This window comes from Thalassophryne amazonica, chromosome 19 (assembly GCF_902500255.1).
Source record: "Thalassophryne amazonica chromosome 19, fThaAma1.1, whole genome shotgun sequence".
In the NCBI taxonomy this organism is placed as follows: domain Eukaryota; kingdom Metazoa; phylum Chordata; class Actinopteri; order Batrachoidiformes; family Batrachoididae; genus Thalassophryne; species Thalassophryne amazonica.
In genome coordinates, this window is record NC_047121.1 from 31,109,839 (window position 1) to 31,125,641 (window position 15,803).

At 42.2% G+C, this 15,803-nt stretch overlaps 1 protein-coding gene across 3 annotated transcripts in view; it reads left to right on the forward strand.

The window, feature by feature from the left end:
• si:ch211-168d23.3 (BRD4-interacting chromatin-remodeling complex-associated protein) overlaps nucleotides 1-15,389 on the forward strand; it is a 38,486-nt gene extending 23,097 nt beyond the window's left edge. For all 3 annotated transcript variants that reach the window (XM_034159936.1, XM_034159935.1, XM_034159937.1), the window contains 2 exons: nucleotides 3,736-3,838; nucleotides 13,597-15,389. In XM_034159936.1, coding sequence (XP_034015827.1) covers nucleotides 3,736-3,838; nucleotides 13,597-14,315 — 822 coding nt within the window. In that variant the 3' untranslated portion in view covers nucleotides 14,316-15,389. The remainder of the gene's footprint in view (nucleotides 1-3,735; nucleotides 3,839-13,596) is intronic.
• Nucleotides 15,390-15,803: the final 414 nt, after the last annotated feature.

Genomic DNA, 15,803 nt, shown 5'->3' on the forward strand with positions numbered 1-15,803 from the left:
AACTAACGTGCTGGCTACTCTTGTCCCCCTGAGAATGGGTTCAAAACCCAAAAAACCTTTTGAAAGACACTGCAGTCCTAACATTATTTGACTTTATTAAGTGTGTAAACACGGGGTGAGCCACAGCTAAAACCTTAATCTGACCTGTCACGCCATTTCAGTCTGATTCATCATCAGAGCCTGATGAAAACTTATCTACATAACGCATCCTGATTGTGGACAACTACATCTGAAAATAGTTCCTTGTCATAACTGATAAAACATAGCGTTTTAAAAGAAGTCCCTCTGTGTTTTCAGCTTGAACCACAGAACGCCGGCGTTTTGTTCCACACCAAGAAATTAACTTTTTTTTTTTTTAAGTTGAAGAGTCAGCTGCACCACAATCATTCACATGATGTCAGCATTTATGAAAGCCATCAGTTGCCTCTTCCTGTGATGGAAAATACATCTCATGATCCACCAGCACAAAAATAAACTAAAATCTAAAAAATGTGAAGTTACTCTGTTTGGCGTCCATTTAAGAAGTGAGAGAGCTCCAGAGCATCTGGAGCTCTCTCACTTGATAGATGTGTATACACATCTGTGTATACACAAACACAATGCCCTACACGCTTACATCATGCTACCGGTTTGAATGCAGCGCCTCTAGTGGTGATTTATAATAGAAAATGCAAATTTTGAAAATAACTGTAAATATTAGTTTTATTTACAAATGAACATTTATTTGAAAAAAAACCCACACAACTTACAAATTGGAAATTTGTGTTTGTGGATCGCTAAACGTGTGCAAATCAAGGAATATTGGTAGATCACCCTCTGTGCATTTGCAAGTATTGAGACAAATTTAACTCCATGATAAGTGTGTGCTTTTTCATGCTGGAACACTACTGCTATAAGAAAGATTTAGGCCGAAAACAGCTTGATTTAGACTTTGACATATACAACCCCTGGCAAAAATTATGGAATCACCGGCCTCGGAGGATGTTCATTCAGTTGTTTAATTTAGTAGAAAAAAAGCAGATCACAGACATGACACAAAACTAAAGTCATTTCAAATGGCAACTTTCTGGCTTTAAGAAACATTATAAGAAATCAGGAAAAAAAAATTGTGGCAGTCAGTAACGGTTACTTTTTTAGACCAAGCAGAGGGAAAAAAATATGGAATCACTCAATTCTGAGGAAAAAAATTATGGAATCATGAAAAACAAAAGAACGCTCCAACACATCACTAGTATTTTGTTGCACCACCTCTGGCTTTTATAACAGCTTGCAGTCTCTGAGGCATGGACTTAATGAGTTACAAACAGTACTCTTCATCAATCTGGCTCCAACTTTCTCTGATTGCTGTTGCCAGATCAGCTTTGCAGGTTGCAGCCTTGTCATGGACCATTTTCTTCAACTTCCACCAAAGATTTTCAATTGGATTAAGATCCAGACTATTTGCAGGCCATGACATTGACCCTATGTGTCTTTTTGCAAGGAATGTTTTCACAGTTTTTGCTCTATGGCAAGATGCATTGTCATCTTGAAAAATGACTTCATCATCCCCAAACATCCAATCAATTGATGGGATAAGAAAAGTGTCCAAAATATCAACGTAAACTTGTGCATTTATTGATGATGTAATGACAGCCATCTCCCCAGTGCCTTTACCTGACATGCAGCCCCATATCATCAATGACTGTGGAAATTTACATGTTCTCTTCAGGCAGTCATCTTTATAAATCTCATTGGAACAGCACCAAACAAAAGTTCCAGCATCATCACCTTGCCCAATGCAGATTTGAGATTCATCACTGAATATGACTTTCATCCAGTCATCCACAGTCCACGATTGCTTTTCCTTAGCCCATTGTAACCTTGTTTTTTTTCTGTTTAGGTGTTAATGATGGCTTTCGTTTAGCTTTTCTGTATGTAAATCCCATTTCCTTTAGGTGGTTTCTTACAGTTCGGTCACAGACGTTGACTCCAGTTTCCTCCCATTTGTTCCTCATTTGTTTTGTTGTGCATTTGATTTTTGAGACATATTGCTTTAAGTTTTCTGTCTTGACGCTTTGATGTCTTCCTTGGTGTCTACCAGTATGTTTGCCTTTAACAGCCTTCCCATGTTGTTTGTATTTGGTCCAGAGTTTAGAAACAGCTGACTGTGAACAACCAACATCTTTTGCAACATTGCATGATGATTTACCCTCTTTTAAGAGTTTGATAATCCTCTCCTTTGTTTCAATTGACATCTCTCGTGTTGGAGCCATGATTCATGTCAGTCCACTTGGTGCAACAGCTCTCCAAGGTGTGATCACTCCTTTTTAGATGCAGACTAATGAGCAGATCTGATTTGATGCAGGTGTTAGTTTGGGGGATGAAAATTTACAGGGTGATTCCATATTTTTTTCCTCTGCTTGGTCTAAAAAAGTAACCGTTACTGACTGCCACAATCTTTTTTTCTTGATTTCTTATAGTGTTTCTTAAAGCCAGAAAGTTGCCATTTTAAATGACTTTAGTTTTGTATCATGTCTGTGATCTGTTTTTTTTCTACAAAATTAAACAACTGAATGAACATCCTCAGAGGCCGGTGATTCCATAATTTTTGCCAGGGGTTGTAGCACCAGTTTGGACACACTGTCCCATTTAATAGTTTGATCATTCCAAAATAAAGCGGTCGCACCTTAAACCTTTTTTGCAAGCTATTATCAGTCAAGCTGTGTTTCATAAAGCGATATTAAAGTTTGTCACCAAAAAATGCCCATGAGACGCTGAGGTGATGCTTCTTCAAATACCCACTGAAGATCTTAGGGAAAGCAGGAGTTTTTGTCCTGTTGACTTAAGGGGAAAGCAGCTGCTACTTGCCATGCCCCCCCTTTCAGAAAGTAAGGACCATCTGTGTCTCAGTCTGTCATCCAGCACTTTTTTTCACTCCGACTAAAAAGAGGATGTCCAGGTCGCAATGCAGTAGACGAAGCAGCTCATCCCACACTTCCCTATCCTCGACCAAGTCCTCAAACGCTTCCTGGGGGATCCTGAGTCGTTCCCATGCCATCTGGGAGATATAATCACTTGAGCATGTCCTGGGTCGTTCCTGAAGCCTCCTGTTATGGCACAGTTTGTTTCCCTGAGGACCTTTTATGTAGAGGGGTGACAATTTGTGCCAGGAGGGGATACATGAATTGTCACCGGCAACAATTTATGTAGGGTTGACAAATTGTGTTGTAACACCACCTCCTAGGTGGACATGCCTGCAAGACTTCCAGCGAAACAACCAGCTGGCTCTTTTGCAATGGAAAGAAGCAGTGGCTCTACTCAAAAGTCCCAGATATTCAAACTTTCTACCCTGTCACTGTGTATACCCTCCCAAGAACATCTTTTCTGCTGCTTGTATCCACGACCACATTCTTTTGGTCACCACCCAAAGTTGATGACCGTAGGTGAAAGTACGAGTGTAACTCGACTGCTAATTTGAGAGCCCCGCCTTCTGCCTCAGCACCTTCTTCATCGCCACGGCAGCTAAACTGCTTGTATCCACAACCCTGTACAATATCGAGTCCATGCCGTCACTGAACAGTGTCTGAGCCAGAACACATCTCTGATGAACGCCTGCACCATATAGCCACTTTAATATTTATCACCAGCAATCCAGGGAAAGTTTAGTATGATTAAACACCAATGATGAGTGTTCAGACCGGTGAGCTCAGGTTGTGTGTGTGTGTGTGTGTGTCGGGTCTTGAACTGTTTCCACAGCAGGAGAGTCCGTCGGCAGAGATGGTGATGCTGGAGCGTCTTTTCCTCCAGGCTGAGCGCTACACGTTAGCAGAGGACAGACGAAGAGCTCGACGAGACCCAGGTTAGTGTCTCAGCAAGAAACGGTTATCACAATGTGCATTTAACGCTGCTGGTTAAACCTACACAAAATAACAACCATGATGAACCGCATGACGTAGTGAGAAAATCATGAAATGTGAATTAGCCTGATCCCCCCCCCCTCCTGCTTCCGTAAGTAATTCAATAGTGCCTCTGAGAGCAGCATTTAACCTCTATATTTGCTCTGGAGCAGCTCCCAGGGTGTGCGTAATTAAGATGTGCAAATGTGGAACAAGTTCGTGCTGAGAAAAAAGCGTCCCATAACAGAGGAAAGACCTCAGCAGAAATACGTGCGGCAAATTAGAGAAGGTCTGCCACCTTAATTAAATAGCTGGAAAAGTGTCAGTGAAAACTTGCTCAAGGTCAGGCTTCACTGGTGTTCATAACACAAAAATTAATAAATCAAATTCTCTAAATTTAAAGTCATAGAGTAAATGGAGACACCAATGTATAGCTTTTTGGGGGAGCGGGGGGAATCCACCCCTTTCAGATTAATGACGGAAAAACAATCAACATAGTAAACATAAGTCAACAAATAAACATTAAAATTATCTGTTTTCCTCACAAATAAAGAAATCACCTGTTTTTGCCTTGTCCTTTTATTAAATGCGTTTCTTGTCAGCTAATAACTGACGCTTATACTTCTTCCATCTCGGCAGTACAAAAAAAACAAAAAAACAAAGTGACATGATGTGACATACACCGTCAATTTTCAGTATTAGCCACATGGACAATTTACTTGAAAGACACATTTTGCATGGTGTGGTATTAAAGCAGAAAACTCACAGAAGCTTCGAAAGTTCCTGCCTGTTTAAATCCAGGCGACTGCAGAAAATAATCTGTTGCTGTCCATGTTTCCTCCTTGTTCACATAAAACATCCATAATTTTCCCGTCCGTCTCTCACTGAAAACAGTGGAACATCCAGACTGTTCCTGACGGTCAACACATGAAGTCAGTTATCTCCATGTTCGCGTGCATAAGTGCTGTGTGTGCTCATGCTGTCACACTGTGACTGACAGAGCAAAAGCTTTAGTTACAGCATTTAAATATTTTGTTTTTTTGGCAAATTCAGTCTCCCATGGTGTTGCAGCGCTAATGCACAAATGTTACATATCTACATCAAATCTGCATTGAGCAACAAGTTTTTCCTAGTTAATAGACTGGCCGGGGGCAAAGAGAAACACAGAGTGATCTCCTGTGCTGTGTCGGTCTTTTCTCCTCTGGCGCTGTAGTTCTATTTCATTCCTCCTGACCACCACAGGACAGTGCTTTAGCACCTGGATCTGGCATGCAGAGAGAGACTCTTATACCACCAAAGTCACGCCAGTAGGTGTGACCTGGGTGATGCCAGCAACAGTATATGAGCGCACGTTACCCAGCATTCAGTTTTTTTTCCATCTCTCGCATGAGAAGCAGAAGGTCGAACCTTTTCGGATCACTTGTTGATCAGAGCCTTGCAACCTTCCATGGTTGGAGCTGCGCATATGCGCCCTCCAGAAGCTGCAAGACCACAAGTCCTTTACTCTGTTCTGCTTACCGCTGTGGGTGAGTAACCCCGCTTGTTGCGGGTTGATGTGGCCTCAGCATTTGGTGAGTAACTCTTTTACTACTAGTGAGCGGTTGTGGCTTCACTTGTTTTTCTGCTACTGTGTGTGGGATGCGTTGCTCTCGTTTTTCCTATGAGTGCGCGTTAATTTGTTACTGCTACTGTGTGCAACGCTAATGTGTGTGTGAAACATGCCAGGGTATGTCGCAGTGTAGGACATGCTGCACTGTTTTGACATTGTGGTATGAATGATAATTAGTCATCCTGAAGTTATTACACACTGCTGGCTGTTTTTTTTTTTTAACGGTGCCGTTCGTGCCCGTTTCGCTTGGTGATATTATACTGCTACGAGTTTGGACACTTGTGAGTGTTTTTTCCACTCCTGGTCATTATGCTCCAAATGTGCAGCTCGCTGGCGCTTTCTTGAAATTGACGCTGTTGCGCTCGAAAATTGACGCTACAGCGCTTGAACATTGCCGCTACTGCATTTGAAATTGATGCTGCTACGCTTGCAGATTGACACTGTTGAGAGTGGTTTCACTCCTCTGCAGCTCTGTTCCACATACTGAGTTTGGACGCTGTGCTGTGAGTGTTTTTCCGCTCCCTGGTCACTTGCTTCAAACGTGCAGCTCGCTGACATCTTCTTGACATTGTGCTGTAGTGAGTGTTTTTCGCTCCCGCTCTATGGCTGTTGCTCCACGTGCCGAGTTTGGACGTAGTGCTGTGAGTGTCTGCTCCTGTTGCACTGTTGTTCTACATGCAATTGTGAAGTATTCTCTGACCTCCATGCTAGTTTTGAGTGTTTTTCGCTCTTTTCCTACAGCATTTGTTTTTCACAGGCTGTTTGCCCGCTGCTCTGTGTGTAGCTTTCCACAGTAGCTCAGGGCTACTTTGCCATTTGGTGGCTTAGATTTGTAACGCCTAGTGTCAGTTTGTGGGCTGAGTGCCACTGCTCACTACTGCTCTTACAATTAACACATGGGTGTGATCCTGGGACACTGAGTGCTCTCACTCGCTGCACCCCAAATTTTGTGTCTCTCTTCCTGCTGCACCCACACATGCTAATGTCTACTGCATTGGTGCATACATGCAATAGCTGTCTGGCGCCTCTGAGCCCAGAAGACGGCCATACTTTTGCCCCTCCTATCTCGGACATGGACACTTGAAACAAGCACTCACAGACGATGCTTGCTTCAACTGTGTTTCTATGCTATTGACTGACAGATTGGCTAGACTGTCCAGGCTTGAAGCGGAGATGTCCTCTGCGCCACTGGCATCACACTCACATAAGCAACCACATGCTGAGCCCCTTACTGTTACGGTGAAGAAGGGTGCCCATGACTTTAACTTGTCTGATAAGGTTGACAACCTGGCCTCTTGCTCAGATAAAGTCACTGCTTCTTTCTCTGCAGCCTTCTGAATCTTCTGCTGCTCCTCTCAGAGCAGTTGACACCTTCCCGTGACTGTAGTGAGGAGTGGCTGACCCCCACCCTCCCACTGCCAGCCATCGTGATAATGATGTGATGTCAATTGTCTTTATTTGGTGGGAACCCGCCTGGTCGGATTGGAGATCAAGGACAGGGGGAGCGTTCCCCCTGTCCTTCAACCGGGAATTCCCACACTTTAGATAGTGATACTCCTCAGGTGTCTGAGTCTGGCCTGTTCGTTGTTACACGGGCCATTCAGTTGGCTTTGTCACAGCTTGGTGTGAATGCTCCTGCCATGGAGACTGCCTCTTCTAGTGCCTTTTTTTTTTTTTTTTTTTTATATATAAGGGACACTCGGAAGCCACAGTTGGTTGTCACTCAGAGTCTAGGCGATAGATTCCAAAAGAACTGAATGCTAGGTAACATGCACTCATCTACTGTTGCTGATGTCACCCAGGTCACATCTACTGGCATGACTTTGTTGGTATAAGACTCTACCTCTGCGCATGCGCGCATGGAATAATCCAGGTGCTAAAGCACCGCCCTCTGGTGGTCATCCGGAATTCATAGAACCATAGTTACATATGTAACTCTCGTTTTGGTCAGTCAGAAACCTGGAATGATCCATCGGACAGTCGCAGGAAAAAATAAATAAATAAATAAAAAACAAGCAGAGCATAAAACGGCAAATGAACATGCAGCCTGATCGTCACTCAAAGTTTTCACAAAACTTCCTGACTAACTTTGTGGACATCAGTTGACAAAGAACTCATTTTACAAATGTAAAACGAACACAAACTGATGGCATCAGCTCCTTTCCTTGATCAGCCAGTGTGACCGAGAGCTTGTACAAAGCAAGTTATTGTCCTGGAAAACTTCCTGTTTCTTGTGCATCTTTCAAAATAAGAGCATAGGTCAAACGGATGACGTCACAAGTCAGACACAGAAGATACAAGAAAAACCTTGCAAAACTCATTTTTTGCTTTTTACAATGTGTTGGGGGGGAATCACAGAATTAATGAACTTTAGTTGGGTATTTAATAAATTTTAATTAGAAAAATTAAATTTTTAGTGGTACTTTCTTCAAAAAAGAGGGGGGCTTATGCACCTTGAAACGATCTTGGTTTTTTATACTGACATGATCAGTTTATCACAATGCAACATGTAACTGGTTAAACAAGGTTACAGCCAAACAAATACAGACAAAAATCTGTTACTTCTTTATGTAATCACAAAAGTATAGCCAAGATTAAAACTGAAATAAACATTCCTTACAGTGCACGAATGACCACGTTGTAAACTGCACATGAGCAGATTCTTGGCTTGTTTCTATAGTTGTGATTTTAATGTGAAGTTATTCCAAATGTGCAAAACCATTTTCCTTTCTACATCACTCATCAGGTTAAATGTTGTGTGTTTAAACTGTGAACCTACACACTTAAATTTATCTCTTCAATCAAAAAAATATTGTGCTGACCTGTCACTGAAATACAGCAAGGGCTGATTTAATCAGGATCAAAGGTCAAAACAGCATTTTCCAATCTTTTTCTGGTTGGTGGCCAGCCTCAAGCCAAAGGATAGAGAGACCGGTGTCGCAGTCCAAACGGTCCGCCCTTAAAAATCGGTCAGCCTTTTGCATCTGTGCATGCATCATTTAGGACCACAGCAGCACGTCTGAGATGGAGTCTCTTCACCCAAAGTGATCAAATGGATTAATGGGAATATTAACCATCTGATGATAAAGGTAAAACCTCTTCAATCATTCTAAAGTCAGTTTTAAGCAGAAAAGAGGCTGTTTTAAGCAGAAACTCTGCAAAATTCCGTGACGCTTTGAAATGTCTGACATGCAGTGAACGCACCAGCTAGCAGCTCATTTAGCCATGGTGCTCTGATCGCTTCCACTGCCTTTTATGATGCAATAATGCTGAATTTATGTGGAAATGATTGTTGTACAAAAGCTTCAGATATCTGTCGATGAGATGATAACTGGAGTGCAGTTTGCGGCAGAAACAAGGTGTTAATCCGTGAACCACGTCATCAGGGGGGACCGTTCAGTCTGTGACACCGGTATTCAACAGCGAGTACAACCCCTGGCAAAAATTATGGAATCACCGGCCTCAGAGGATGTTCATTCAGTTGTTTAATTTTGTAGAAAAAAAGCAGATCACAGACATGACACAAAACTAAAGTCATTTCAAATGGCAACTTTCTGGCTTTAAGAAACACTATAAGAAATCAAGAAAAAAAGATTGTGGCAGTCAGTAACGGTTACTTTTTTAGACCAAGCAGAGGAAAAAAATATGGAATCACTCAATTCTGAGGAAAAAATTATGGAATCACCCTGTAAATTTTCATCCCCCAAATTAATACCTGCATCAAATCAGATCTGCTCATTGACACTGACCCTATGCCATGACTTTGACCCTATGTGTCTTTTTGCAAGGAATGTTTTTGCAGTTTTTGCTCTATGGCAAGATGCATTATCATCTTGAAAAATGATTTCATCATCCCCAAACATCCTTTCAATTGTCCAAAATATCAACATAAACTTGTGCATTTATTGATGATGTAATGACAGCCATCTCCCCAGTGCCTTTACCTGACATGCAGCCCCATATCATCAATGACTGGAAATTTACATGTTCTCTTCAGGCAGTCATCTTTATAAATCTCATTGGAAAGGCACCAAACAAAAGTTCCAGCATCATCACCTTCCCCAATGCAGATTCGAGATTCATCACTGAATATGACTTTCATCCAGTCATCCACAGTCCACAATTGCTTTTCCTTAGCCCATTGTAACCTTGTTTTTTTTTCTGTTTAGGTGTTAATGATGCCTTTCGTTTAGCTTTTCTGTATGTAAATCCCATTTCCTTTAGGCGGTTTCTTACAGTTCGGTCACAGACGTTGACTCCAGTTTCCTCCCATTTGTTCCTCATTTGTTTTGTTGTGCATTTGATTTTTGAGACATATTGCTTTAAGTTTTCCGTCTTGACGCTTTGATGTCTTCCTTGGTCTACCAGTATATTTGCCTTTAACAACCTTCCCATGTTGTTTGTATTTGGTCCAGAGTTTAGACACAGCTGACTGTGAACAACCAACATCTTTTGCAACATTGCGTGATGATTTACCCTCTTAAGAGTTTGATAATCTTCTCCTTTGTTTCAATTGACATCTCTCGTGTTGGAGCCATGATTCATGTCAGTCCACTTGGTGCAACAGCTCTCCAAGGTGTGTTCACTCCTTTTTAGATGCAGACTAACAAGCAGATCTGATATGATGCAGGTGTTAATTTGGGGGATGAAAATTTACAGGGTGATTCCATAGGTTTTTCCTCAGAATTGAGTGATTCCATTTTTTTTTTTTCCTCTGCTTGGTCTAAAAAAGTAACCGTTACTGACTGCCACAATCTTTTTTTCTTGATTTCTTATAGTGTTTCTTAAAGCCAGAAAGTTGCCATTTGAAATGACTTTAGTTTTGTGTCATGTCTGTGATCTGCTTTTTTTCTACAAAATTAAACAACTGAATGAACATCCCCTGAGGCCGGTGATTCCATAATTTTTGCCAGGGGTTGTAGCTCCCATTTCATTTCAGCTCTTTGCACCGAGTGCAATATTTAGTAGATCACACTGATACTGTCAGCTGTAATCCTGTACACATTTTTGTCACGGCTTTATTTTTAAAAATCATTCAGTATTACAATAGTAAAAATTGCTTGTGTGAAACTACATTTAATGTCTTGAATTAAATGTGCTTCATACAAATGACAGCTGGTTTGGAGTGGAAAGCCGGAGAACAGCGGACTTTCCCATCAGGAAGCGCTGTCAACGCAGACTGCAAAACGCAATGTGCCATTCATTCCTCGAAAACATTAAAGTGCACTGCTCGAGTCCTCAGGAAAAGAAACCACAAGCTCAATATTTTTCAAACATTTAGAAAAAGTGAAACGCATGCTAAAAGCAGCTGAACTTATGACAAGGGTACAGCTGTTTACTTTCATTTTCAGGCAGGTTGCCAGGTCTGCCCTTTATAAACCAGGTCCGTATCCTTGGTGCATCTCAAAGTCCTCTCAAAGAGCTCTTAACTTAGCCTAAAATATTCTGGCAAGGACTCCCAGCCTAAGAGAGACCCAAGAGGTGTCTAAGAGCAACTCTGGGCAAGAAGTTGACAGAAACTCCTATCTTAGTGAGGAGGCGGGGTTGACCCTGTTGCTAGGTATGAGGTGGTCCTGTAAGAGCTTTGATTGGTTGTCACGGAAAGGGAAGGGGAAATAAAAAAAAAAATAAAATGCACTCTGCGCTCCAACATATGAATGAGCAGTAAAATCAACCGATCATATAACTGCATTAAGAAATGCGTAGTCGTGAAAATAATTTAATGTCATGATGATACTCAGCAAAATTAAATTGGAGCGATCGCCGGGCCGCTCGCTAAATCTGTAAATTCTTGTGCTGCAATGCATTATGGGAGTTCTGGGTTTTTAAATGTTTCTGTGGTTCATGTTAGTTTAATAGTGTTATGCTGCGTTTACACATAGGCAAGATGCATTACGAATGTCATATTTGCGTGATTCATGGCACATTCCTGACATTCTTAACGCATCTGAGGGTGATTCTTAGACTACGGGCACTTATATCCTTTGATCATATTGTATGAAAAACAGACAAAAGGGGGAAATTTCACACTTTTATAGTTATCTTTACAATGAAAGTGTGTTAAGAAATTTGTTCTAGTAGTCTATGATGACTTTTTCACCTTTTTTCAGCATCATTATATGCAAATATTGCCGTTTTGTGCTTGTCCCACACCCAGACTTTTGATCTTCAATGATAAAAATGAATGGTAAAGAAACGTTTTTTCTAATGTTTTAAAATATCTCTGAATAAAATATCAGTAAAATATTCAAAACATAATTGGGGTATTCAATGTCATACAACTGTTGTGATTTTTTTTAAACAAAATGTAGTTGTCCCACACTATTGCCGTAATTTCCACCACAACACTGTAATGTCCCTTTAAACAGTTTGTATAAAAGATTGTTTGGGTAGTTTCTGTGGAGATAAACTGACATCAGAGCACATGTATATAGCGCCAAATCACAACAAACAGTTGCCCCAAGGTGCTTTATATTGTAAGGCAATGGTGTGGTGGAAATTACATTTACAAGGCCAATAGTGCCCATAGTTAAAGAATCACCCCTGAATAGGTTTCTTAATAGTGCGTGTTCATGCGTGATATTCGTGATTTTTGTGGAGCATGTTTTTGGTTGCCAAAAAAACTTCTACGAATGTCACGCACCACCCTCATTTTGCCTCATGTCGTGGAGGTCGCAACTGAGAGCATTGACCCGTCTTGATTAGTGGTGATCCTTAATATAACGTGACAGTGTTCTTCTCTGACGTGCGCACAATTAAACCCTGCTGCACCGCATTCAGTTTCATTGCTGCAATATGCTGAAGGAGGACAGTGACGCCAAGTCGGCTAAAAGCCTCGTTCTAATGCTCCTCAGTGCGCTCCTGCAGGTGTTCCACCTGCTGCATGTGCCCGGTGATTGGCGAAAATGAGCGAGATGAGAGCCGCGTGGAGCCACACATCTGGCTCTGTCTCCTCCTCCTTTCTGTATCAGTCCATGGCACAGAGCCCAATTAAGCATGCAATCACAAAGTTATTCTGCTGTGGATTTTGAGGAGCAAACTGGAGCAACCCAAATTGTTCAGCAACTGATGGCAGAATGAATATGGGTGTGTGTGGAGACAATTCGCCCCATTCATAATGTGACGGAACATAACGATGCGCTGTTACGCACAATAGCATGCAACATTATTCTTGACTGTGTGTAATGGTTCCTGATAATTCTCCAGCAACACGTGCCATTAACCGTAACACGTGGTAACAGGTTGCAGCAGTTCCTGAGGACTCCTGACACCTCTGCCCCGAAACATTACGTTCATGATCAGCGACCAAGAATGTATACTTCGTGGCATTTGTGATTTGCCATCGTTATGTGTAAACGCAGCATTAGTGTTATCGATTTGTGTTTTTGTAGTTCCAATTGGTTATTGAGTTAAGTGTCATAAGTGAAAAGTGTATCGTGTTTGATGCCGTCGCTTCCACCGTGTGTTTTATCTGAAAAACACAGCACCTCCTTGTAGCAGAGTGACAAAAAGACAAAAGCTCTATCTTGTCTTTCATTATTCTATACAGTTCATCACAAAATGAATTGTTACACAGCTTGAAGATGTTTGAACATCTCATTCACACAAGATTGACATACTCATTGAGAATGTAACAATGGTCTACTGCCCCAGAACTGCTCCCGCTTGCCCACTTTTGGCGTAGTCCTCTCAAGCAGGCACACCACTCAGCACAAGGTGAGAAAATTTGTTTTATTCAAAGCTCAGTGGATTCCCAGCCACCCATACATTGCCCACACTTGGACAGCGTGACGCACACTCCCATTCTCAGCTCCTGGTATCTTGCAGTCTTTCCCTGCTCAGTCTGAAAATTGGATGCAGACACGTGTAGCACCCCTGAGCTGAACACAAGGCAGCTGAGAGTCCAACAGAGCTCCAAAGAGCTTTGAACATGTTCAAAGCTGCCTCGAGTTTGAGCGAGTTTTCCTTGAGTTACGTTGATCTGTGCCCAGCACCATGCTGAGCTCCATAAGCACACGAGAACGGACGACTAGTATCGAGGTGTTGCTCAGGAAAACCTGAGTGGCTGACCTGTTACTGGCTATTTTTGCTCAAACACTCTCTTTGTTCCAGAGTTGTGTATGATGGCTGTGGGTACTTCAGCGTCTCCCCCTCATGATGCGCACCCCTGCGGTCCCTCCCACCTATATTCCTCTGGCAGCCCGTCTTCTCCACCACCCTGGACCAGACTGTCTGACCGGCCTCCAGGGCTTAAAACGTACCGCTCCAGTTCCCGTGGGGCTCTCAGGCTCACCATCAAGCAAGAAACTGGGTCTCGTAAAGTGGTCCATAACTCTGTCTGTGACCTGGGACTCAAGAGAGACCACACTGGGCAGTTGACAAACGGCAGCAGTGCTCTAACCGAGCGCATCTCTCAGACACTCAATGGAGCCCCGCCGCATCCTCATCACAGCGAGGACATCTCCAGCAGAATCCTGGCTGGGAAGGCTGCTGATGACATCCTGTGCAGCGATGCCACTTCTGGACCACCAACAGCACCTGATCCCAAAACAAAAACCCCAAATCCAATTTCTATGCCAGAGCCACAGGCTGCGAGCTTTGAGTTGCCTTCTAGGGACCCCTGCACCCCAAAACTGAAATGCTACAGACTGGATAAAACAGAGCAGAATTTCAGCCCGCCACCTCCAACCCTCCAAGAGGACAACATGCTCAGTGAGCATCTACAGTGTGCCATCAACAGCATCCTGGAGCTCCAGCGGCTGCAGGGCCCCCCAGTGTCGGGAACTTCACTGGACCAGGCTGTCACCAGCTTTTTGGAGGGCCACCTGTGAGGTGAGAGACGTCCACATCATCCGTCAGCAGACTACAGCTGAACGTGATTCCAGAAGTAGCGACATGGTTTGGTGGGGATTCTGAATGGTCTTGTTGGTTCCCAGGAATTGTTTTGTTCTAGGGTTCAGAGGGAACTTTCAAGTGACTGAGGACAAGAGGAGGAAAAATAAGAGGCACTATAAAGAGATGCATACCAGACAACAGCACTATCTATAGTCTGATAAATGTTAGATACTTCATTTTGATGTATGTTTGTGGGGGAAAAAGTCTATTTGAATAGGAGCTCTATTGTTTCAGTGGTAGTTCAGTCATTCAAAAGGTTTACGACACTGCTGTAACCTTCATCAGCATATAGTATATAATAGTGAGGATGATGAAAAATGTGGAATGGACCCAGATTATTTAATAGCTTTTGTAAAAAAAAATAAGATTTCTTTCAAATGTGAGTTTCTTTTACATAGTGCCAAGCTTCCAGGGTATTTATTTCAATATGTGCCAATTGTGTTTTTCAGAGGAGTTGCGTTGATGCAGTTGAGAAAGGCAGTGAAGTGTGTGACGAGTGTGTGTCGTTCGTTTGAGACAGGACATTGCGTGGCTTCTACCCAACAAAACTCCAAAGAATTTGTGGCTTACTGCATCCTGAATACACCAGCAAACATCTATTTTGTCTCCTTAAATGCACACTGGAGTCTGTTAGAGCAGAAAGAATCCAGCAGGGGGCGCACAGATTTTGGTATTTATTTATTATTTTCTTTTTTACTGCTGTCATCATTCATGCTGGAGTCTCATTGAGAAAAATATTAATGTAGTTCTCACAGTAGTTTACCATTCTGTATGTTTTAACATGCAAGCAATAATAACATGTTGGGAAAACAGTGCTGGTGCAGATAGTCAAAAAAGAAGAAAAAAAAAAAAGGTTATGCGTGAAAGAGGTTTGTCATTGAAGCCCCTGTAATGTTAACCGTTTCAAGGGCTCGAGGGTCGTGAAACTCACTCGGTGCGTAAATTATCATGCAAACGTTGATGGAAAAACACCAAATCTGTAGTTTTTGTTTTTCCTGGCAGGCTTTGACCAAAAACCAGAGGAACCATTCGCTTCACCGCATTTAGGAGTTATTTATTGAACTTGTGTAGCTCACTGTGCTAAATGTTGTCCTCACAGCCATTTGTGCAGCATCTTATGTTAATGTGACAATCTATTGATCTGTGTGAAAATGTCAATTCTGTTCCTGTGAAGTAACGAGTGTGTAGGTGCAGTTTGATGACTCTCCCTCATGAAATGTGTGCAAAAATGTTACCTTGAAGGTTGAACGACAGCTCAAATGTCTTAACATGTTCTTCCCATCCCATTACAGAAATATGAGATACCCAACCCTGTCCCTAGGTTTTTAGGCCCCAAGTCAAAAACAGGGCTATGTTAAATTGTCTTTTTGTTAGGTGAACAAAAGGAGTTTTTACAATATGCAGTAATATAGTGTTGAGAACTG